Source organism: Eleutherodactylus coqui, chromosome 5, assembly GCF_035609145.1.
Source record: "Eleutherodactylus coqui strain aEleCoq1 chromosome 5, aEleCoq1.hap1, whole genome shotgun sequence".
In the NCBI taxonomy this organism is placed as follows: domain Eukaryota; kingdom Metazoa; phylum Chordata; class Amphibia; order Anura; family Eleutherodactylidae; genus Eleutherodactylus; species Eleutherodactylus coqui.
In genome coordinates this window covers 267,944,182-267,968,542 of record NC_089841.1, presented here as the reverse complement: position 1 = coordinate 267,968,542, position 24,361 = coordinate 267,944,182, and the positions used below count along the sequence as shown (strand labels likewise).

Below are 24,361 nucleotides of genomic sequence, written 5' to 3'. Positions count from 1 at the left end.
GGAACATGTAACGGGAGCAACAGAATATTCATGATGTAGAATGTAAGAAAACAGTTTGACTTCTATTGTTGTTAGACAATGAAGAACCCAGAAAGCCTGTTGGTCTCCATAAGCATCAGAATGTACCCGGTGGGATTACTACCCCCCAGTGGAGATTAGTAGGGAGTAACCTTTTCCGAGCCATCCGAGCCCGCTGTGCAACACCAATATTTATGTATATGGTACAGATCAACCAATGAAGACATTGTAGCAAATTCATTTTATATGCCTTTTATGCCCACAGGCGTCCTCCGGACCCGCCCAACTTACCAGTCACCCCACTGGGTGCCATGATATCCCCTAAGGAGAAAAGCAAAGTTCGCCCTCCCAAAGACAGTATGACTCTGTTGCCTTGCTTCTATTTTGTGGAGGTAAGTCGGTTCAACCAAAGGATCAATCACACAACCCCTCCGGGTTATTCATGGATTATTGCCATGCACAATCCCAGCACAGTTCTGTGGATTCGCTGGGGTTTTGCACGAAAATTGTGTTTTGCTGAAATTGAGCAGCAATCATGGTAGACAGTCACACAGGGGACAAAATCGTGCGATTTGACAGTGCCCATGCTTTCCGGTGGGTTCCTTCACATTAGCGATGTTTTGTAGGCCGCTACATTGCCAGAGAAAAAAAATGCAGGTTGCTAAATATTTCCTTATAGAGCCTTCCTATGTATTGCATTGCACAAAAAGTTGTGATGCAACTTTTACCGTAGGAAATCCTACTGTTTGAGCCCAAAAATAATAAGAAAAAAAACATCACCTAACAGGCACCGTCCAGCTCCGCCGCACTTCTCCCGAAGCTTCCTGACACTTGTTTGAAGTTCTCCAGCAGAGCTTCCTTCTCAGGAGTTTGAAAAACCCCGCCTCCAGGAAGTGCTGCATCTGATTGGTTCTCAAGTGCCGCGACTCAGCCAATCAGAGCCAGCGCTTGATGAACCAATTACAGCCATTGACTATGCAGCGACACAAAATCAAGAAAACGCAGCGATACCGCACAGAACACCGATGAACACCAAACACTGCTAGATGTTCTCGCGGCAATATCGCTGTCGCCCGTGTGAAAAAGGTCTAAGGGATTAAACAAACGCTGCCACAGTAGCCTTTGTACTAGGTCAGCATTCTTTGCCATCATGCCCAAGGGACTACTGATTGCTCTTGTGCAAGAACGCCCGGCGCTGTGGGACGCCTCCTGTTGGTGGGCTAGCGTAGGTTTTTTTGCACACGCACCAAGCGCTGGGTTTTACCGGCTTAGACGTCATATGGACCTAGACTTGAGCATAAACATAACTCATTTATGCGTATGTACGCTCGATTGCGGCGAGCGTATTTGTACATCCGCTCGTCTGAAGAAGCCCTTAGCACAAAGGGTATTATGGCCAAATATTGTCAGAAATCCCAGATTCTAATATATAAACAGTCCAGCGGACACACGGGGTTCGAGTGATATTTGATGGATACAGATAGTCAATGCTGCCCGTGATGATCAGTTCTTGCGACCATCAGGATTGTATGACCCTATTACCACGCGTTGACTAGTGGCAGATTTGTTGCAGATATTGCTGAGACCAGATATTGCTCCACGCATTTTTCATTACTGCGATTTTATGGCGCGTGCGGCCAGCATGAGACGGTCATAGAACTTTCTACAATGCATGATATTGATCACTGTCTTCTAGAGGCAGAGCAGTGATTGCTCATTGGTCGTGTTAAAGGCATTGTTCACACCCATGCTTAAATAGCTGCATCTTGTACAATGCTTCTCAGTCAGCAAGTAGGTAAGTTGGATCCAGTGTCAGACCGGGGGGCTTCGGGTCTACCAGTAAAATTCATTCTGGGGGCCAACTGAACTCTTATATGCAAACATTACCTTTGAGATGCTTCCATACGTAGGGCGGTGGGTACACTGCGCCATTCACCATTCATGTGGCGAATGAGGGGATAAGGGCCCCCCCCCCCCTGGTTCAGGGACCCCTGGGGAATTCACCTGTTCCCATGTGGGCCAGTCCAAGCCTGGTTGGATCTTTGCCAAATTGTATCCTGAGCTCAACTATAAAAAATTGGCGCAGACAGAATGTGGGAGTAGATGTTTAATAGAAATAATGCAAATATGCCCCTCATTTTGGGAGCATGTGAAACATGTGACTTTAGTCCTCGACTCGCCCTGAGTCATGGATGAGGGAGCTTCAGGGACCTTTCATACATGCGGAGTCTTTCTTGAAGCTGATTTTGCTCTATAGCCTGCATGGACACATGTGGATTTTGGTGCAGAATGTTCTGCGTCTTTAGGTGCGTCATGCAGAAATCTTCTGCACGTGTGAAGGGTCCCTCAGAATGGTGGAGCCTCCCTGCAGCAGGTCAGTAAATGGCGAACGCCCCTTGGGGCATACTTATCCCATACTTATCCATTTGCTATAGAAACAGAAAGCTACAGAGAGAACTTGTATTAAGGAAATGGAAAGTATTTATTGGGCAACATGTTAATGTGGAAGTAATGAAACAATTTCTCACATTAGGTACGCCTGCAGAGCGCTATCTGCTAGAACCTATGAGAAACAGATTAGGGAGATTGAAAATGGTCTCCCAACTCCAGTCCTCAGGGACCCCACAGGTCGTGTTTTCTGGATTGCCTCTGTATCGCACAGGTGATGTAATTCTCTGCAGTCCTCAGGGTATCCTGAAGACACGACCTGTTGGGGGTCCCTGAGGACTGGAGTTGGGAAACACTGATTTAGGTCATGGAAAGTTCTCAAGCCTGAAAGCTAAGTCTGTTACGTGATTATCAGCATGGAGTCATCCGAGTCATCACTCAGATAGGTTCTACAGGGTTAGGGCGGCGTCACATGGTCTTGTTTGATCTGCGTGCTGTAAGCGCAGAGAATAGAACCCATTGATCTCAATGAGTTAATTCATAAGCGCGTTTTGGGCGCACGCTTTGTGCACTCTCAAAAAAATAGGTCTTGCTCTATCTTTCTGTGTTTTGCACAGCCAAACTGCCATAGAAGCCTATAAAGATGCGCAAATACGCAGCGGGAGGGGTGAAACTGCGCAAAATGCCGGGAAAGAAGCTAGCTGGACCTTTTTAGGCTTTAGTAGCCATTCAATTCCAGAGAGCAGGCTGATGGTAGCCCTCTCCAGACCTCGGAATATGCTGCGGCGATTGTATTTGCACAAACGCTTTTGTGTCTCTGCCTTTATAAAACATGACTACTCTCCTCCAAAGACAGCGCTACATCTGTTCACAGGTTATGTCGGGTATTGCATCTTAGACTCATTCACTTCAATAGAGCAGAGCTGCATTCACAGAGATCCTTCAGGTACAGGTGTGACTCTGGAGCCGTGCTTGTCTCGCCCCATTCACTCCCAATGATATAGGTACGTGTTGTGAGTGTCCGGCGCCGGACCAACTTCTTCCCATAACAGCTGCTAGAAGATCCTCTAAGGTAGCTGAACAAGCGGTTCTCTGAGTTGTGTGATGGACCAAGTATTGCTTTGTATTGGCAGTGCAGTGCCGCAGTATTGTATATGACTTCCATTGTACCCAACTGGTTTAATGTCACATCTTTCCATTCCTCTAGCTTCCTATTGTGGCCTCCTCCATAGTGTCTTTGTATTTTCTGGAGCTGACTGACATTTTCCGTCCAGCCCAGGGTGGCTTCCAATGTCACGACCGCTCGCTTTCTATGCCCTACATTGAAACCAACGAAGAGCTCATTCCTCTGCTCATGTTGCTGAGTCTTGCCTTTGCCGCCCCGGCAGCTTCTGTAAGTAAATGCATTTGGTAAAATAGAAATATTGAATGAATTCTAAAAGAAGCGCTAACGTTCAATGTTTTTCTGTTCTTCACCAGATTATGGTGGGAGAGGGGGTCCTCTACTGTATCCAATCTAAGCTGAAGGGCCACGGAAGCTCCGAAGGAAGCATAAATGCAGGTGGCTGCAACTTCAACTCCTTCCTCCGTAGAACAGTGCGCTTCGTGGGTAGGTAGAACCCGATAAGATACACATCTTGTTCCAAAACTACTAGCATAAATAGATACTTTGTGGCTCCAACAGCGTCTGCTATTCTGGAAAGCTTCCACAAGATTTTGGAGGGTGTCTATGGAAATATGGGCCCATCCAGCCAAAGCAGCATTTGTGAGGTCAGGCTCCAATGTTAGACAAGAAGGTGTGGCTTTAAAAGGCATTACATCCCAAATGTGTTCGATTAGTTTGAGGTCTTGGTCCATCCACATCAAACTCATCAAATTAGAGGGGTTGTACTAAAATTCAGTTTTATCACCTATGCATAGGATAGGTGATAAAAGTCTGATCAGGTTACTTTGTTACGTTGTTATTTCCATCAGCTCCATTGTAATGAATGAACCAGCATCGTACATGCACATCTGGGGCTCCCTTCAAGCTAATGTCACTGCGCGTGGGTACAGGGAGGCTTTCCATGGGTCGCTAAGATGGTTTCATGCTTGGGCTATCACTGACCAGCACACACTCTACAGAGCCCTCCGCCACTTGTATCTAATGTCTATGCTGCACCCGGGGCTCTTGCTTCAGGTAGAAATGTCTAGAATGGAGTATAGAGGTGGTTGAACATGGGAAGGAATATTCTGCAGCAGCATTGTGGAATATGCCGACCCATGGAACAGTCAACCCCAAAACCTACACCTCTAAGGAGGATTTTGATGCAGAATTGAAAATGGCAATTCTTCATCAAAATCTGCAGTTAGTCTTGCAGATTTTGGTGCAAAATTCCAGGACAGTATGTTCTGTGACACTGTTGCAGAATCCTCCGTCCTGTGTGAAAGGTCCCTTCATGCCTGGGCTTAGTTACTCCCAATGCAGCATCCCGTAGGGTGACCCTGGACACAGGACATACATTGAGTAGCTGGGAGGGTAAGATGCTGGCTTGTCATGGTGGCACTTACCACCCTTCTTTCCAGAAGCATGCACGCAGCCAAGGCCAGAGCAGTGCTGGGCCTCTTCTTCACCCCCGACATGGGGAAGCCCAATAAACATTAGGACAGGTGAAGGGGTTGTCACGGGTGACGCCACCGTTCCGGTACTCCCCGGCATGAACATTGGCTGGGAAATAAACGAGCCACAGACAGGAGTATAGTACCTCAGGTCCCTGGGAACGGTCAGGGCCTGGAATAACTTTTACTTGAAAATAACTTCAGCAATACAAGGCAAAAATATAAATTGTTCCAAATGCAGGTAGAATTGGAAATATATACAGACAAACTTGAAGATGAGTACCTCCACACAGCGATCCCAGCTTTCAGGATACCTGTGTGTGTGACAACTGTAGATGCGTACCTCCACCCAGCAGTCCCAGACTTAAGGATGTTTGGGCATGTACAATTTAGGGAAAAAGAGTACTTCTGCACTAGGCCTTGTGTAGGAAAGGCTTAGGACTAGCTCACACTCTCTCTCTCTATCTCTTTCTCTGGGGGCTCACTTACTGATCATGCTGATCCTTTCATTCAGGAAATCTCTCCTCCTCCTCCATCTTCAACACATGAGGGCTGCTCTCTCAGATGGAAGCCCAGAGTGAAGACAACGTTCCCGCTCTCAGTCACTCACATTTATAGCCTCACTCATACCATGTGACTGGACATAAATTCATACATTTACAGACAGCCAGCTCACACTTTACAGACATTAACCCATCATTTGCTGCAGCTGTGCAATACACATAACAGAATGACAATACATTCTGCACAGAGCATGTAAGACATTGTGGAGGGGGCCAGGAAAGCATGTACGGGGCCACTACACCAAACTCCAGTTTTCAAAAAACCAACTCAGCAACAAAGTATCACTGGTCCTAGAATCTCTGTGGAACGTACTTCTCTGAAACAGGAAGCCTCAGTGACACATATGATGCCTGATATGTACACATATATGTGCGTAGCATGCTTAGTATTGCGGTAGCATTTTCTAGAGACTTGTGCTCTTCCACAGGTGTCCACGTCTTTGGACTCTGCGCTACAGCATTGGTCACGGATGTCATTCAGCTGGCAACGGGTTACCATGCTCCATTCTTCCTTACGGTCTGTAAACCTAACTATACCCGGCTTGGTACTTCCTGTGCTACGAATCCTTACATCACCCAAGACATCTGCACGGGTAATGACCATCACGCCATTTTGTCAGCCAGGTAAGTACTGTGAAACAAGCAGATGTTTATGTGATGAGGAGTATCGCTGTTATCAGCCAGCAGAATACTGTATTTATATTCATTCTAGGGGAAAATACTTTTAACATGCAGCAGCGTATCCAACAGGTAGCTATCTGTCAGCAGTTGCCAGGCAACCATGCTTACTTCTTAGCAACAGGAAATCACATTTGACACTCAGGCAGAACTGGGAATAGCCTGCATTAATATAATTAGCCCATTATTCAGAGCGGCTATTCAACTGGAATATTCCAGATTTATCTAGAACTGAACCGAGGACTTTTAGGGCCCAACGGGGTATGACAAACAATAGTAACATAGTATGTAAGGCTGAAAAAAGACACATGTCCTTCCAGTTCAGCCTATTAACCCTCAATGTTGATCCAGAGGAAGGTAAAAAACCCCAATGAGGTAGAAGCCAATTTTCCCCACTGAGTAATAAGTGATATAAAATCTAATATTGTTGCGTTCAAGAAAGACGTCCAGACCCTTGTTATACTCTTTTATCGAATTTGCCATCACGACATTCCCAGGAGAGAGTTCCACAGTCTCACTGCTCTTACAGCAAAGAACCTCTTCTATGTCGGTGAAGAAACCTTCTTTCCTCTAGACGTAAAAAGCGCCTCCTTGTTACAGTTCTGGGTATAATAGATGATAGGGGAGATCTCTGTATTGTCCCCTGATATATTATACATAGTTATTAGAGCGCCCCCTTGTTACAGTCCTGGGTATAATAGATGATGGGAGAGATCTCTGTACTGACCCCTGATATATTTATACATAATTATTAGAGCGCCCCCTTGTTACAGTCCTGGGTATAATAGATGATGGGAGAGATCTCTGTACTGACCCCTGATATATCTATACATAGTTATTAGAGTGCCCCCTTGTTACAGTCCTGGGTATAATAGATGATGGGAGAGATCTCTGTATTGTCCCCTGACATATCTATACATAGTTATTAGGTCACCCTTCGGCCTTCTGTTTTCTACACTAAATAACCCTAGTTATGATAACCTCTCTGGGTATTGTAGTCCGCCCATTCCATTTATTACTTTAGTTGCCCCCTTTGTACCCGCTCAAGCTCTGATATGTTCTTCTTGAGTACCGGTGCCCAAAACTGTCTACAATAATCCATGTGTGGTCTGACCAGTGACTTGTAAAGAGGAAGAACAATGTTCTCTCATGCACCCCTAGAGCTCTTCTGATGCCCCCCATGGTCCTATTTGCCTTTGCAGCAGCTGCCTGACACTGGTTGCTCCAGTTCAGCTTACAGTTAAATAAAATCCCCAAGTCCTTCTCTTCATGTTGGTGTTCCCAGTCATTTCCCATTTAGTGTGTAATGGTGACATGTATTTCCTCTGCCATGTGCAGAACCGCACATTTATCAGTCTCATTTACTACTTTTCTGTCCCCAACTTATTCAGATCCATTTACATCCGCCTTCTGTCATCTCTTGCATTAATCTCTTTACGCAGTTTTGTATCATCTCCAAATATTGATATTTTACTGCAGAATCCTTATACCAGGTCATTAATAAATATATTAAAAAGAATATGGCCAAAAACCGACCCCTGTGGTACACCACTAGTAACTGTGACTCCTCTTGCCCCATGTTGTACCCCACTAATACCAATGGCCCCTCTAATACTGACCCCTCTGGTACCGCACTAGTAATAGTTACCCCTCCAATACTGCCCCCTGTGGTACCCCACTAGTAACGGTGGCCCCTCCAATACTGCCCCCTGTGGTACCCCACTAGTAACGGTGGCCCCTCCAATACTGCCCCAGTGGTACCGCACTAGTAACAGTGACCCCTCCAATACTGCCCCCTTTGGTACCCCACTAGTAAAGGTAACCCCCTTCAATACTGCCCCCTGTGGTACCCTACTAGTAATGATAACCCCTCTAATACTGCCCCCTGTGGTACGCCACTAGTAAAGGTGACCCCTTCAATATTCCCCCCTGTGGTACCCCACTAGTAATGGTGACCCCTCCAATACTGCCCCCTGTGGTACCCCACTAGTAATCTTGACCCCACCAATACTGACCCCTGTGGTACCCCATTAGTAACAGTGACCCTTCAAATACTGAGCCTGCGGTACCCCACTAGTAACAGTGAACCTCCAATCTAATACCCTGTGGTACCCCACTAGTAATGGTAACCCAATCAGAGTATATACCATTTATAACCTCCCTCTGCTTTCTATCACTGACCAGTTACTTCCCCACTTACACACATTCTCACCCAGACCAAGAATTCTCCTTTTATATACCAACCTTTTATGCCACACGGTATCAAACTCTTTGGAAAAGTCAAGGTACACAAGATCCAGTGACTCCCCGGTCCAGTCTAGAACTTACCTCCTCGTAGAAGCTGATCAGGTTGGTTTGACAGGAGCGATCTCTCATAAGCCCATGCTGATATGGAGTTATACAGCTATTTTCCTTGAGGTCCTCCAGAATAGCATCTCTTAGAAACCGTTCAAACAATTCATCCACAATAGAAGTAAGGCTTACTGGCCTGTACTTTCTAGGTTCACTTTTTGACTCCTTTTTGAATTGGTACCACATTTGCGATGCACCAATCCAGTGGAACAGACCCAGTCTGTATAGCGCTCTTAAATATAGGAAACAATGGTTTGTATATCACATTACTTAATTGTCTTTGCACCTGAGGATGTATGCCATCAGGACCCAGTTATTTTAATCATTTTGGGTCCACACTTCTTCCTAGGTTAGATTGGTGACATTTAGTGGAGAGTTTACTTAATCACTCTGTATCTCATCTGACATTTCATTTCCCTCTTTCTCCTCATCAGCCTCTACAATTTCTCCTATATTATTTATTAAAGGGCCCACACTGTCAGTATTAATCTTTAAACTATTCATGTAATTAAATAACAGTTCAAAGTAAAGCCCATTTACATGGGGCAAATGTCAGGCAAACGATGCCCGACACCTGTTAGACAGTTTTGATAAATGAGGCCTATATGTCACTTCAAATGTATAGGGTGACTGATTCACTTATAGTATTGACATCTAAAAGCTGACTACAAATAGTGAGACTCAAGAGTGCTATACACACCCAGCATTCAGTCCTGACTGAGTTGACTAGGAAGTGCAATGTCCCGTAGAGTGACCCTGGATACAGGGCATACGTTGAGGAAGGGTCAGATGCTGGCTTATCACGTTAGCACTTACCACGCTCCCTCCCAGAGGGACGCACATAGCCACAGCCAGGAGAGAGCTGGGCCTCTTCCAAACACCCCTAGGAGAGAGATGCCCAATAAACAGTAGAACAGGGATAGGTATTGTCACGGGTGATGCCACAGTTCCAATACACACTGGAATGACCTTCGGCAGGGAATAAATGAGCCGCAGACAGATATAACGTACCTCAGGTCCCTGGGAATGGTCAGGGCCTGGAACTTTACTTAAACTCCAGCAGTACTAGGCAAAGTAGATAATCTTCCAAGTGCAGGTATTTAGACAGACTTGATTAGGAGTACCTCCACACGGCGATCCCAGGCTTCAGGATACTAGTGTGTGAACATTTAAAGATGCGTACTTCCACCCAGCGGTCCCAGACTTTAGGACACTTGGGCGTGAACAATTGAAGTAGAGTACCTCCACCCAGCGGTCCCAAGGGTACCTCTGCACTGGGCCTTGGGGAAAACTCCACTTACTTCTCTCTCACGCTCCCTCTCCAATTGGGGCTCACTCCTCTCTCATTCTAGATCAACCAATCCAGGGAACCTCTCCTCCTCTTCCATTCTTCACTGTCAGGACAGTGTCCGGGATATGGGGGTCCCTGAGATATCCCGCAACCCCTGTCCCTGCCTACTTGCCCCCCTGGGCTAACCCCCAGGGCGACAACTGGGCGGCGGTCCCTACCCTCACTAGGGAAGCGGGACACGGGAAGACAAACAGACACTGAAGACAAACAACGGTAGAATGGTCAGACAATCCGGGTCGGCAACAGGAGGGTACGCAGTACAGGGGGGTCAGGCAAAAACGTAGTCAAGGTCCAAAAGCAGAGGTCAGGAAAGCCGGGGTCACAAACAGGAGTCAAAAGAATACGCGGGTGCAGCTGGAAGACCAAACTAACACTGGCAAGGGCTGAAAGGAAAACACACCTTTTTAAATGCTGTCAGCGCTCCCGCCCCAGAAGCCGATTGGGGCGGGGAGCCTGACAGCAGCAGGGCTAATCAGGGAGGTGCTGGGGACACACCCCCAGTCTGCAGCACAGACAGTTACTAGGGAAGCCAGCCTGGTAGTCAAGTGCCTAGAGAAGCACCTGCTGCCTCCCTAGCAACCCGGCGGCGACCAGTCTGACAGCGGCCCGGGGAGATCACAAGAACCGGGGCTCCCCTACGCCGCACTCCTGTAACCCGGGTGGCAGGACCGGTGGTGTGGGCACGGGGCCCCCGAGAATTGCTGGTTCTGACAGTACCCCCCCTTCTACGGGGGGACACCGGACCCCCATGGCCAGGAGCGGGCTTGAGCGGGAAGGCCCTGTGGAATGATCGGACTAGGCGTGGGGCATGAACGTCCCTGGCAGGGACCCACGTCCTATCCTCAGGGCCAAATCCACTCCAGTGGACCAGGTACTGCAGTACACCTCTAACCCGTCGGGCGTCAACAAGCCTTTCTACTTCATACTCCAGTTCCCCCTGTACCAAAGAAGGAGGGGGCGGGTTCTGGGTGGGTAGAACTGGAGTCACGTATTTTTTAAGCAAGCTTTTATGAAAAACCTTGTGGACCTTCCAGGAGTCCGGAAGTGACAACTTATATGACATCGGGTTGATAACCTGCGACACAGTAAATGGGCCAATGAACCGAGGAGCAAGTTTCAGGGAGGGAACCTTAAGTCTCAGATTTTTGGATGACAATAAAACCTGCTCCCCGACCACAAAAGGTGCCGAGATAGTACATCTTTTCTCAGAGTATTTACGTAGCTTCTCTTGGGAGCCCTGAAGGTTCTTACGAACCTGGGCCCAAACTGTGCACAGTTCCTCAGAGGATATGTCAGCGGCCGGATTGTTCGAGACAAGGGGAGTAGAAAGCGAGAATCGGGGATGGAACCCATAGTTACAAAAAAAAGGTGACACTTGAGATGACGAGTTAACATGGTTGTTAATAGCAAATTCGGCGAGAGGCAGGTAGTTGGCCCACTGAAACTGGTTATCAGAGACAAAAAGTCGCAGGTACTGGATAAGTTCTTGATTCATCCGTTCTGTTTGTCCGTTACTCTCGGGATGGAAGGCGGAAGAAAAAGACAAATTGACATTTAGGTTTTTACAAAAAGCTCGCCAGAAGCGAGCGACGAACTGTACCCCTCTATCTGACACAATATCCTCGGGGATCCCATGTAGCCGAACAATCTCCTTGATGAACATTTCAGACAGAAGTTTGGCGTTAGGTAACTTGCAAAGCGGAACGAAATGTGACATTTTAGAAAAACGGTCAACTATGACCCAAATGACCGTATTCCCCAGCGAGGATGGCAGATCAGTAATAAAATCCATGGACAAATGGGACCATGGCCTGGACGGAATGGGCAAGGGAAGAAGAGGACCCTCAGGACGTCTCCTGAGATTCTTCCCCCTTGCGCAAACCGGGCACGCGGACACAAATAACCGTACATCCCTGGCCATGTGCGGCCACCAATAGAGTCTGGATACTAACTCTAGTGTACCCCTGATACCGGGGTGTCCAGCTAGGACTGAAGCATGTGTCTCCTCTAACACTTTCAATCTCAGTGACAACGGAACAAAAAATTTGCCTTCCGGAAGGGCTTCAGGGGCGGATTGTTGAGCAGCGTGTATGAGAGGTGAAAGGTCGGAGGAGACAGCAGCGAGGACCACTCCAGGAGAGAGAATGCTCTCAGGCTCAGACTCGGAAGGTTCCGGAGAACCAAAACTCCTAGACAGGGCGTCTGCCTTGACATTTTTAGAACCGGGTCTATAGGTAACAACAAAATTGAACCGAGAGAAAAACAAGGCCCAGCGGGCTTGCCGAGCATTTACCCTCTTAGCGGAATCTAAATAGGTGAGGTTTTTATGGTCTGTGAGTACCGTGATCTGGTGACGAGCTCCTTCCAAAAAATGCCTCCACTCCTCAAAAGCCCACTTAATAGCCAGCAATTCCCGGTTGCCTATATCGTAGTTCCGTTCAGTGGAAGAGAACTTTCTAGAAAAATAGGCACACGGTCTAAGGTTAGTGAGTGTGGAGGGCCCTTGGGACAGTACCGCTCCCACACCAAACTCTGAGGCATCTACCTCCACCACAAATGGGCAGGACAGATCCGGTTGTACCAGGACAGGCGCTGAAGAGAACGCCGCCTTTAGGTTATCGAAGGCCCTCAGAGCCTCAGAAGACCAGGTACTCACATCTGCTCCCTTTCTGGTGAGGTCCGTTAGAGGTTTAGCCACCACGGAGAAGTCTTTGATGAACTTGCGATAGTAATTGGCGAAGCCGAGGAAGCGTTGAAGAGCTTTCAAGGTACCTGGCCGAGCCCACTCCGTGATGGCTTTCACCTTCCCAGGATCCATCTGGAAGTCGCATGGCGTGATAATATACCCCAAGAATGATATCTTTTGTACCCCAAAAACACATTTCTCGAGCTTAGCAAACAGCTTGTTATGTCTGAGTCGAGCTAGCACGGTTTGAACATGAGTACGGTGACTCGGCAAGTCGGAGGAAAAAATCAGAATGTCGTCTAGATATACAACGACAAACACCCCCATGATATCCTGAAACACAGAATTCATGTACCCCTGAAAACTGGCGGGGGCGTTACACAAGCCAAAAGGCATTACTAGGTATTCAAAATGACCGAGAGGCGTATTGAAGGCAGTTTTCCACTCATCCCCCTCCCGAATGCGAATGAGGTTGTATGCCCCCCTGAGATCAAGTTTAGAAAACCATTGGGCACCAGCGACCTGGTTGAGGAGGTCAGGAATGAGCGGAAGGGCATACTGGTTTCTGACTGTGATCTTATTTAGCTCTCTATAGTCAATACAGGGCCGGAGACCCCCATCCTTTTTCTCGACGAAGAAAAACCCGGCACCCACCGGGGATTCTGAGGGCCGGATGTGCCCCTTGGCCAAGCTGTCCTGGATATAGTCCCTCATGGATTCTCTCTCTGGAACCGTAACATTATAAATGCGGCCCTTAGGAAGTTTGGCCCCAGGAATCAAATCGATTTTACAGTCCCATTCCCTATGAGGGGGCAGGGCTTCAGATAATTGCTTGGAGAAGACATCCGAGAACTCGGAGAGGTAATCTGGTAGGGGAATCCCCTCGCAGGTGGAGATCCCCACCTCCACCGGACATAGGTGGTTGGCACAGCGGGGACCCCACTCTACCAGTTCCAACGTGTCCCAATTTACTACCGGGTTGTGCTCCCGGAGCCAGGGGAGACCTAGGACGACGTCCACAGACAAATCTCTCATCACCAGAAATGTGCAGGTTTCAACATGTAGGGCTCCTATAGTAAACCTTACCTCAGGGGTAACCAGATTAACTACCCCTGCTTGCAGTGGAGTGGAGTCCACTCCTGAAACAAGAATCGGAGTCTCTAAACGTAACAGAACCCCGGACAGTTGAGCAACGAAATTAAAGTTAACGAAATTAGCAGCAGCCCCAGAATCAACGAAGGCTTGCCCAGTACGGTGGAAAGAATGGAATTCTAGGGTGCAAGGCAATAACATTTTGGACAACACAGGGAGTACCTTGGCTCCTAGACAGTCCTCCGGACAACTGCCTAGGAGCGGACGTTTTCCCTGCCATGGCTTCTTGGCGCAGGTTGCAATGCGGTGACCCGGCTCCCCACAGTAGAAGCAGAGGTTCTTCTTCAGGCGATTTTCCCGTCGTTGCTTGGGGTTCATGGCTCCCAGCTCCATGGCCTCGGTGGTGGGAGGTGGAAAAGTCGGGTCAGTAGAAGAAGTGGGCGTGGGGAGTGGAGTGGTCCGAGCGGCGTGTCTGGCCCTCAAACGTCGGTCAGCCCGAATAGCCAGCGACATGGCTTGCTCCAGGGTTCTTGGCTCCGGGTGGGCCACGAGTAGGTCCTTAAGACCCTCAGACAGACCGGTCAAAAATAGGTCTTTTAGGGCGGCATCATTCCACCCGGATTCTGTACAGTGCTGGCGGAATTGGGAACAGTAGTCCTCCGCCATCTTGCAACCCTGGCGCAGGGCCAGAAGCTTGGAGACTGCGTAGCCGGCACGGTCGGGTTCGTCATAAATTTGACCCAAGGCGGAAAAAAAGGCGTCAAGGGATAGTCGGGCGGGAGAGCCAGCAGGTAATGAGAAAGCCCAATTTTGGGGCTCTCCCCTCAGGCGGGTAATTACAATTCCCACTTTCTGGTATTCAGTACCAGAGGAGTGGGGGCGGAGATCAAAGTAGAGCTTGCAGCTCTCTCTAAATGCGAAAAACTGACTTCTCTCTCCGGAGAAACAATCCGGAAGCGTGGCTCGAGGTTCTGTCATTGTTCCTGGAGCGGAAGGGGGCTGCATGGGACCTGCAGCTGCCGCTTGTTCCTGTCGCTGCAAGCGGGCTGTTAGGTCCTGGGCAAGGTTCGTAAGGAACTGGACCTGGTTCGCTAAAGCTGCCATGGCCTCCATCGAGGGGTTCAGAGTTGCCGGGCGGATGCAAGGGTCTGACCTTCGTTCGGCCAGTGTTACTGTCAGGACAGTGTCCGGGATATGGGGGTCCCTGAGATATCCCGCAACCCCTGTCCCTGCCTACTTGCCCCCCTGGGCTAACCCCCAGGGCGACAACTGGGCGGCGGTCCCTACCCTCACTAGGGAAGCGGGACACGGGAAGACAAACAGACACTGAAGACAAACAACGGTAGAATGGTCAGACAATCCGGGTCGGCAACAGGAGGGTACGCAGTACAGGGGGGTCAGGCAAAAACGTAGTCAAGGTCCAAAAGCAGAGGTCAGGAAAGCCGGGGTCACAAACAGGAGTCAAAAGAATACGCGGGTGCAGCTGGAAGACCAAACTAACACTGGCAAGGGCTGAAAGGAAAACACACCTTTTTAAATGCTGTCAGCGCTCCCGCCCCAGAAGCCGATTGGGGCGGGGAGCCTGACAGCAGCAGGGCTAATCAGGGAGGTGCTGGGGACACACCCCCAGTCTGCAGCACAGACAGTTACTAGGGAAGCCAGCCTGGTAGTCAAGTGCCTAGAGAAGCACCTGCTGCCTCCCTAGCAACCCGGCGGCGACCAGTCTGACAGCGGCCCGGGGAGATCACAAGAACCGGGGCTCCCCTACGCCGCACTCCTGTAACCCGGGTGGCAGGACCGGTGGTGTGGGCACGGGGCCCCCGAGAATTGCTGGTTCTGACATTCACTATATGAGGGTTAAAGGTACCCCTGTATAGCTGCACCTTTTTATCAGGAACCCAGAAAACATGGACCTCTTCCTGCGCTCAGACACTCCTATGTATACTCTCACTCATACCACGTGACAGGACATAAATTGATACATTCACAGGCAATCTGCAGGCTCTTGCAAACACTTAACCCATCACACGCTGCAGCTATGCAATACACATAACAGAATGACTAGACAGATTTGCACAGCGCAAATAATAATACATGACATGTATGACATTATGGAGGGGGCCAGGGGAGCATGTACTGGGCCACTGCAGAAGTGCAGTGTGAAGGAAGCAGTGCTGGCATTGTAGACAGGTCAATGTTTGAACAGGAAACTCAATGATTTTGGGTTGCTAAGAGAGGAAGAACAACTGTTTAACTGTTTCTCTGCTCCACTACATATAAAGGATATGAGACACGTCATTATCTATATGGACCCACATGTCTTTCACCAATGGGTTGATGCTTGATGGCCTTACATTTCATCTAGTGATATACTATGTAATGCTGCACAGTATATGCTATGGCTGGCACATAGACGGTAGATGATCTCCACAATAGCTATAGATCCCTATTAGTTACTTCTTATAATTTGCCAGTTAAATAGCTTGTTCCCTGAAAATAAGACCTACCCCAAAATAAGCCCTAGTACAATTTTCAGGATTTTGGAGAATGCTTGTAATATCAGCCCTGCTCGAAAATTAATCCCTAGTTACAGTTAATAAAAAAAGTCAATTTAAATAGTGTCCATGCAGCTATATACATAAAAAAAGTGAAATCTGTTGGCGCAAAAATAATATAAGACACTATCTTATTTTCTGGGAAACGGGGTATTGGTATATTGAAACAAATATCCTTATTGTTCCAGGAAGACGTTTCCCTCACAACACGCCACTCTTTCAGCATTTGCGGCTGTTTATGTGTCTGTGAGTATCTGCTATACATTTTATGGTATCTACAAAGTGTTACAAGGAGGGAAGTGGAAAAAAATTGTGAATAATAATAATAATAATAATCTTTATTTGTATAGCGCCAACTTATTCCGCAGCGCTTTCAGGCATGGATAAATGCAAAACAATACAATTGCAACAATTACAATATAAGGTACATTGGGTTAGACACAAATGGAATGAGGGTGGTACAGGAGGTGCAGGGGGTGGGGAACACAGGCAATAGGAAATTTCATGTACAGATCATTTATCAGAAGGCAAACAGGGTGGAGCACCATAGGGAGGGGCGAGGGACTAGGTCAGGGGATTTGGTATGCTTCCCTGAAGAGGTGCGTTTTTAAGGCACGTCTGAAGTTTCGTGCATCGGGAATTGTCCGGATGCCTTGGGGTAGAGCGTTCCAGAGGATGGGTGCTGCTCTGGTGAAGTCCTGTAGGCGAGCATGAGAGGTTCGTATTACAGGGGTGTTTAGTCTGAGGGTGTTAGCCGATCGGAGTGAGCGGGCTGGGTGGTGTACTGACAGTAGGGAGGCGATGTATGGTGGCGCAGCGCCATGCAGAGCTTTGTGAGTGAGGTAGAGGAGTTTAAATTTAGTTCTGCAGTGGATGGGCAGCCAATGCAGCGACTGGCATAATGCAGAGGCGTCTGAATAACGACTGGATAGAAAAATGAGTCTAGCTGCTGCATTTAGTATGGATTGGAGTGGAGCGAGTCTAGTGTGGGGGAGGCCAATGAGTAGCGAGTTGCAGTAGTCAAGCCGGGAGTGGATGAGCGCAACCACGAGTGTCTTTAGCGTGTCCGTGGTGAGGAACGGACGTATTTTAGCAATATTTCTGAGGTGCATGTGGCATGTTTGGGCCAGAGATTGGATATGGGGGGCAAAGGAGAGGTCAGAGTCCAGTGTGACCCCCAAGGCATCGGGCATGCCGTCTGGGGGTTATGATGGTGCCAGACACTGGAATGGAGATGTTGAGGGGAGGTCGGTTAGAAGGTGGAAAGACAAGTAGGTCAGTTTTAGAGAGGTTTAGTTTGAGAAAAAGGGAGGACATAGTGTTAGAGACAGCGGACAGACAGTCGGTGATATTTTGGAGGAATGGTCCAGAGATCTCACGAGAGGAGGTGTATAGTTGAGTGTCGTCAGCGTAGAGATGGTATTGGAGGCCAAATCTGTGGATGGTTTGTCCAATTGGGGCAGTATAGATAGAGAAAAGAAGGGGACCAAGGACCGAGCCCTGGGGTACCCCGACAGCGAGAGGAAGTGGAGCAGAGATAGAACCAGCAAAGGAAACACTGAAAGAGCGGTCAGAGAGGTAGGAAGAGAACCATGAGAGAGCAGTATCCTTTAGACCAATAGAGTGGAGCATAGTGAGAAGGAGATTATGGTCGACAGTGTCAAATGCAGCAGACAGGTCAAGGAGGATTAGTATGGAGTAATCACCTCGACTTTGCAGTCATCAGGTCAATTGTTACTTTTGTAAGGGCAGTTTCGGTCGAGTGTAGAGAGCGGAAACCAGACTGGAGGGGGTCGAGGAGCAAGTTATCAGAGAGAAAGCGAGTAAGGCGGGAGTAGACCAGGCGTTCCGTAATTTGGAGATAAAGGGGAGGTTTGAGACGGGTCGGTAGTTGGCAGCATTAGTCGGGTCAAGGGTTGGTTTTTTAAGCAGAGGGGATATAATGGAGTGTTTGAATGAGGAGGGAAAAGTGCCAGAGGTTAGGGAGAGGTTGCAGATTGTGGTAAGGTGAGTAATGAGAGCTGGGGAAAGGGAGCAGAGGAGGTGAGAGGGGAGAGGGTCGCTAGCGCAGGTGGTGGGGCGGGCAGCGGAAAGGAGCCTGGAGACTTCTTCCTCTGTCATTGGTTCTAGCGTAGATAGTGAGTAGGTGCTGGGTGCAGTGCTGATGAAACTGGGATCAGGGCTAACCATGCAGCTTTCAGAGATTTCTTTTCGAATGTGGTCGATCTTTTCTTTGAAATAGGCAGTTAGTTCTCCAGCAGTCAGGTCTGTCGCAGGGGCCTGTTCCTTGGGGCTGAGGAGGGAGTGAAAGGTCTCAAAGAGTTGTTTAGGGTTGTGGGATAGTGAGGAGACAAGAGAGGTGAAATAAACTTGTTTGGCATGGTGAAGGGCTAGGTTATACATTTTAAGCATGAATTTGAAGTGGAGGAAGTCTGCCGGCAGCTTTGACTTTCTCCACAGCTGCTCGGCGCACCTAGAGCACCGCCGGATGAAGCGCGTTTGGGACGAGAGCCAGGGTTGCCGTGGTCTGCGTTTGACGGCTCGCGTCACGGGCGGTGCCACTTCATCCAGGGCACGGCTGAGGGTGGTGTGGTAATATTCGGCTGCCAGGTTAGGGCAGGGGAGGCGAGAGATAGGCGATAGGGAGAACTGAACAGTTTCGGCAAACTGTTTAGTGCGGACAGACTGGAGGTTCCTAGAGGTGCGATAGATAGGAGGGTCAGGAGAGATGCTAGGTTGTCTGATGGAGAAAGAGAGAAGGTTGTGATCTGAGAGTGGAAGTGGGGAGTTAGTAAAGTGAGAAGCAGAGCAGAGACGGAGGAAAACTAAGTCGAGAGTGTTACCATCTCTATGAGTGGGAGAGTCAGAGATTAGTGATAGGCCAAGGGAGGAGGTAAGTGTTAAAAGCCGGGAGGCAGATGAGGAGCTAGAGTTGTTAGTAGGAATGTTGAAATCACCAAGGATGAGGGTTGGGATTTCAAAGGATAGGAAGTGGGGGAGCCAGGCAGCAAAGTGGTCTAGGAACAAGCGGGCAGGACCTGAATAGTCCGTATCCCAAGAAATGGACTAAAACTAATTGCAGCCCCTCATACTGGACACGGTGGGAATGTTGGTATCTATGTAATGAGACAAGAAGCACAACAACTTTGTATCATTGTTCTTCCAGATGTACTTCAATTCCATCATATCAGACAGTACCAAACTTCTGAAGCCACTGCTGGTTTTCTCCTTCTCCATTGCTGCCGGAGTTTGTGGCTTAACCCAAATCACCCAATATCGTAGTCACCCAGTGGACGTGTATTCAGGGTTTCTTATCGGAGCAGGAATAGCGGCCTATTTGGTGAGTACTACTTAGTACTTACCTTCAGACGACTGTATAGACAACCCAGATACTGAATAGAAGTCCACAGTTTGACGGAACATGGCACATGTTACACTGTAACTGCATACATGTCATAATATAGCAGATCTGCCCCAATGTGCATTACAATATGTGCATGTTATGTATTCATGCTGTATGCCATATTTAGTTTGCATTTATTACCTTTTGGTATTTGTTATAAAGTGACTTTCCAGTTTCAGGACATGAGTTTGTTCTCGGGGAGGAGGGGACTATATTACCTGCAGTTGTCCTTCTCTACCGTCTGTTTTCAACTGTCCAAGATGGCTACAGCAATTTTCTAACTACCCAATGCACACTCCACTGCTCTCTGGTTGGCCAGTGCTGATCACATGAGCAGCTCTGGCCAATCAGAAAGCAAGTACAGTGCGCATTGGTAGTCTAACACTACCAACACACTGGGGACTTAGGTTGCCTTAAGATTGCGTCGGCTATCCTGCACAGTGGAGAACAGGACACCGAAGCAGGAAAACCGGATGAACGGCAGAACAATTGCAGGTAATATCCCCCCCCCCCCCCCCCCTGTCCTGACACAGAATTTTGTCCTGGAACCGGAGGATCGCCTTGATGGAAGCAAATTCCCAATGTTATACTGAAGATGAGAACGGCTAAAGGTTTTCAGGCTTCACTTGTTGAAGGATCTGTAACGGATGCTTATTGTGGGGGAAGACAATAGAAAATGAAAGACGTGTTTTGAGTTATTTATTTTCTATAGTTTTGGGTCCCTGCGCCCGCAACTGAATATAATAAATATACTCCCCATCATGTCTTGGTGGTCCGGCGCTGCAGCATCTGACAGAAGGTCTAGTGACATCCTGTAAACCTGTCATGTGCGCCTCTTATGTAGAAGCCCCCCGACATATTTATGGGACATCATCAGTGATGTTCCTGTCAGTCTTTCTATTAGCTGCAACAGTCATGTTTATAAAGAGCCCATGTGACCACCGCAGTGCTTGTGAACAAAAGACCGCAGCAGCAGCGAGCGGCAGTGTGTATCGTTCAGTTACCAGCAGTGTGTATCATGCAGTGAGTGGCAGTGTGTATGCTGCAGGGAGTGGCAGTGCGTATTGTGTAGCGAGCGCAGTGTGTATCCTGCAGGGAGTGGCAGTGTGTATCATGCAGTGAGCGGCAGTGTGTATCGTGCAGTGAGCGGCAGTGTGTATCGTGCAGTAAGCGGCAGTGTGTATCGTGCAGTAAGTGGCAGTGTGTATCGTGCAGTGTGTATTGTGCAGCGAGCGCAGTGTGTATCGTGCAGCGAGTGGCAGTGTGTATCATGCAGCGAGAGTCAGTGTGTATCGTGCAGTGAGTGGCAGTGTGTATCATGCAGCGAGCGTCAGTGTGTATTGTGCAGCGAGCGCAGTGTGTATCCTGCAGTGATTGGCAGTGTGTATTGTGCAGCGAACATCAGTGTGTATCATGCAGCGAGCGTCAGTGTGTATCCTGCAGTGCATGGCAGTGTGTATCCTGCAGTGAGTGGCAGTGTGTATTGTGCAGCGAGTGCAGTGTGTATTGTGCAGTGAGCGGCAGTGTGTATTGTGCAGTGAGGAGCTGTGTGTATCATGCAGCGAGCGTCAGTGTGTATCCTGCAGTGAGTGGCAGTGTGTATTGTGCAGCGAGTGCAGTGTGTATTGTGCAGCGAGTGCAGTGTGTATTGTGCAGTGAGTGGCAGTGTGTATTGTGCAGGGAGCGGCAGTGTGTATTGTGCAGTGAGTGCAGTGTGTATTGTGCAGCGAGTGCAGTGTGTATTGTGCAGCGAGTGCAGTGTGTATTGTGCAGTAGCTTTTTTTTTATGCTTGATATCGCAGGTTTTTTTCTGTGATTGTCAATTGAAGCCAAGCTTGCGATTTTTGTGCGATTTTAACATTAGAAAGTCCCATTGAGATTTGCAGGGAAAAAAACTGCGATATCGCAGCGTTAAAAAACCGCCAGTGGGTAAAAGCCCTAAAGCGGTTCTATCGTTAGGATACAAAAATTCAATACTTACCTATTCCTTCCCCATCCGTCTTCCTACCACATCTTCTCCCCGCCGATCTTCTCCTGGCTCCGCCAGTCCCCGGGTCACCTCACCGAAAGCCGGCTGTTTGTTTGTCTTCTGGTGACGAAGCGTCCATTCTCAGCATTCTTTTTCCTGCAGGTCAGTGTACCCGGTCACTGGTCACGTAGCGCTCACAGACTAGCAGGGAGTGCTGGGCCATTGCCGAGACTCTGCATGTACGCTGTCTCTCTGCAAAAGTATATGAACTCTCGCGGTGAGACAACGCGCATGCGCAGTCTCAGCAATAGATCAGTTAACATTATGTCACTAGTGATGTAACCTGCGCTGGCCTGCCGGAATAAGAATGTAGAGAATGGACACTCCATAACAAGAAGAGGATCGGGCTGGCTGGAGGTGAGATGACCCGGGGGACTGGAGAAGATCAGCAAGGAGAAGATTCCTGAAGTAGGCTGCCTGGGGAGGAATAGGTAAGTATTGATTTTTTTTTCCTTTTTTCAATGACAGAACCCATTTAAGCTATGTGGATATAAAAACGAATCATCCTTCTTTATGGCTATAATGTAGACATTAATGATGTAATGTGTCTTGCAGGCTTATCATGCTGTGGGTAATTTTCGGGCATCCTCAGAGGACACTTCTACAAAAGCTGGCAGCAAGGATCCTCTCCGTGCGTTAACCCATCGAGGCCATGAGTCTGTGTATCACCAAAACAAATCTTCAAGCACTGATGAACTCACTCCTCGGCCTCGAGCACAGGCCAATCAGCGTCAGGTTAGTCATACAAAAAGAGTGAAGTCCTACGATTGCAACAATTTAGTCACTTTGTCATTTCAGGTTTCATTGGAATTCCACATTAGAGAGGAGCAGTCGCCCTCCGGACGGGTCCGTTTTACTAAATACTTGTATGCCCTGTAACAACACAATTCTGGAGCATCACTTCCTTAGAGCATGTTGCAGATCTCAGAATCGGTGGCATGACCCTCTTCTGGCACAGATATTTCCCACTGTAGGATTGTTAAAGGGGTTGTCCCGCGGCAGCAAGTGGGTCTATACACTTCTGTATGGCCATATTAATGCACTTTGTAATGTACATCGTGCATTAATTATGAGCCATACAGAAGTTATCAAAAGTTTTTCACTTACCTGCTCCGTTGCTGGCGTCCTCGTTCCCATGGAGCCGACTAATTTTCGCTGTCTAATGGCCAAATTAGCCGCGCTTGCGCAGTCCGGGTCTTCTTCTGTTCTCAATGGGGCTCTGTGTAGCTCCGTGTAGCTCCGCCCCGTCACGTGCCGATTCCAGCCAATCAGGAGGCTGGAATCGGCAATGGACCGCACAGAAGCCCTGCGGTCCACGGAGGGAGAAGATGCCGGCGGCCATCTTCAGCAGGTAAGTAAGAAGTCACCGGAGCGCGAGGATTCAGGTAAGCGCTGTGCGGATTTTTCTTTAGGTCCCTGCATCGGGGTTGTCTCGCGCCGAACGGGGGGGGGGGGGTTGAAAAAAAAAAAAACCGCTTCGGCGCGGGGCAACCCCTTTAACACCCTATTCACTTACATTATACTGCACATTGCACAGCCAAAATACCAGGGTGAATCCACAATGTTTGAACCCACTCCTACATTGTCCAGTCAGTGCTGAGAGTATCACACTGTGTAGGGACACGCCTCTTTGTCACGATGAATGGTAACACCTAGTTGTCAATTTATTTATACATTTTTAAGAGAAATAGCAGAAGAACAGCACAACATGGAGGTATCTCCTGAATTGTTATTCCACGAGGAATACAATCACTTACTAAAACAGACATGTTAGCAGAGGCGACGGCATCTCTCTAAAGGTTATTTTACCAACGGAGACATTTATGGCATATTTGCAGGATATTCTAAATTCGCATGGACTTCAATGCAAAGAACGTGCATGTGAGCCTACCGCTAAACTCCATCTATGGCTGGATGTGGCCACCTAGTCTGGCAAGATTGGGGTACCAGAGGTGGGATCTCGCTTGTCAGGCATTTATGCCATAATGTGTGCATATTAAAACCCTTTTAACCCCTTAGTGACGGCCCAATAGTATTTTTATGTCCTGCGGTTGCAGGACGTATATGGAGGGAGATAGCGCCGCTATCTCCCTCCATACAGTGCGGGCGTCAACTGTTTATTACAGCTGACACCCATGGGCTATAGCCATGATCGGCCATACGGTCGATCGTGGCTATTAACCTTTTAAATGCCGCTGTCATTTCTGACAGCGGCATTTAAGTCCCGCGAATGATGTTTGGGGGTCCCGTACGACCCCCCAGGGTGAGATCGGGGGAGCCGTGCAGGTGTCATGGCAGCCGGAGGCCTTCTTAAAGGCCCCAGGGCTGCCTTAGCAGACTGCGTATCAAGCCATCCATGTGGGGTGGCTTGATAGACTGCCTGTCAAAAAGCAGTATGACGTTATGCTATAGCATTACGTCATACTGCAGGAGCGATCAAAGCATCGCTGGTTGTGGTCCTCTAGGAGGACTAAAAGAAAGTAAAAAAAAAAACTTTTTGCCATATTTACAATAAAAAAATCAAAATATTAAACCAAAAATACGTGTTTGGTATCGCTGCGTCCGTAAAAGTCCGATCTATCAAAGTAATGCATTATTTTACCCACATGGTGAACGTGGTATGAAAAAAAAATAACGCCAGAAATGCA

The 24,361-nt window shown here is 48.3% G+C and overlaps 1 protein-coding gene across 3 annotated transcripts in view; it reads left to right on the top strand.

Moving 5' to 3' along the window:
- PLPPR3 (phospholipid phosphatase related 3) overlaps positions 1-24,361 on the top strand; it is a 40,562-nt gene that overhangs the window by 8,816 nt on the left and 7,385 nt on the right. For all 3 annotated transcript variants that reach the window (XR_010792892.1, XM_066604650.1, XM_066604649.1), the window contains 7 exons: positions 284-410; positions 3,614-3,799; positions 3,886-4,015; positions 5,996-6,191; positions 16,470-16,527; positions 19,448-19,621; positions 22,269-22,448. Coding sequence is in view for 2 of the 3 variants with exons in the window: in XM_066604650.1 (XP_066460747.1) it covers positions 330-410; positions 3,614-3,799; positions 3,886-4,015; positions 5,996-6,191; positions 16,470-16,527; positions 19,448-19,621; positions 22,269-22,448 (1,005 nt within the window). In the remaining variant the exon portion in view is untranslated. The remainder of the gene's footprint in view (positions 1-283; positions 411-3,613; positions 3,800-3,885; positions 4,016-5,995; positions 6,192-16,469; positions 16,528-19,447; positions 19,622-22,268; positions 22,449-24,361) is intronic.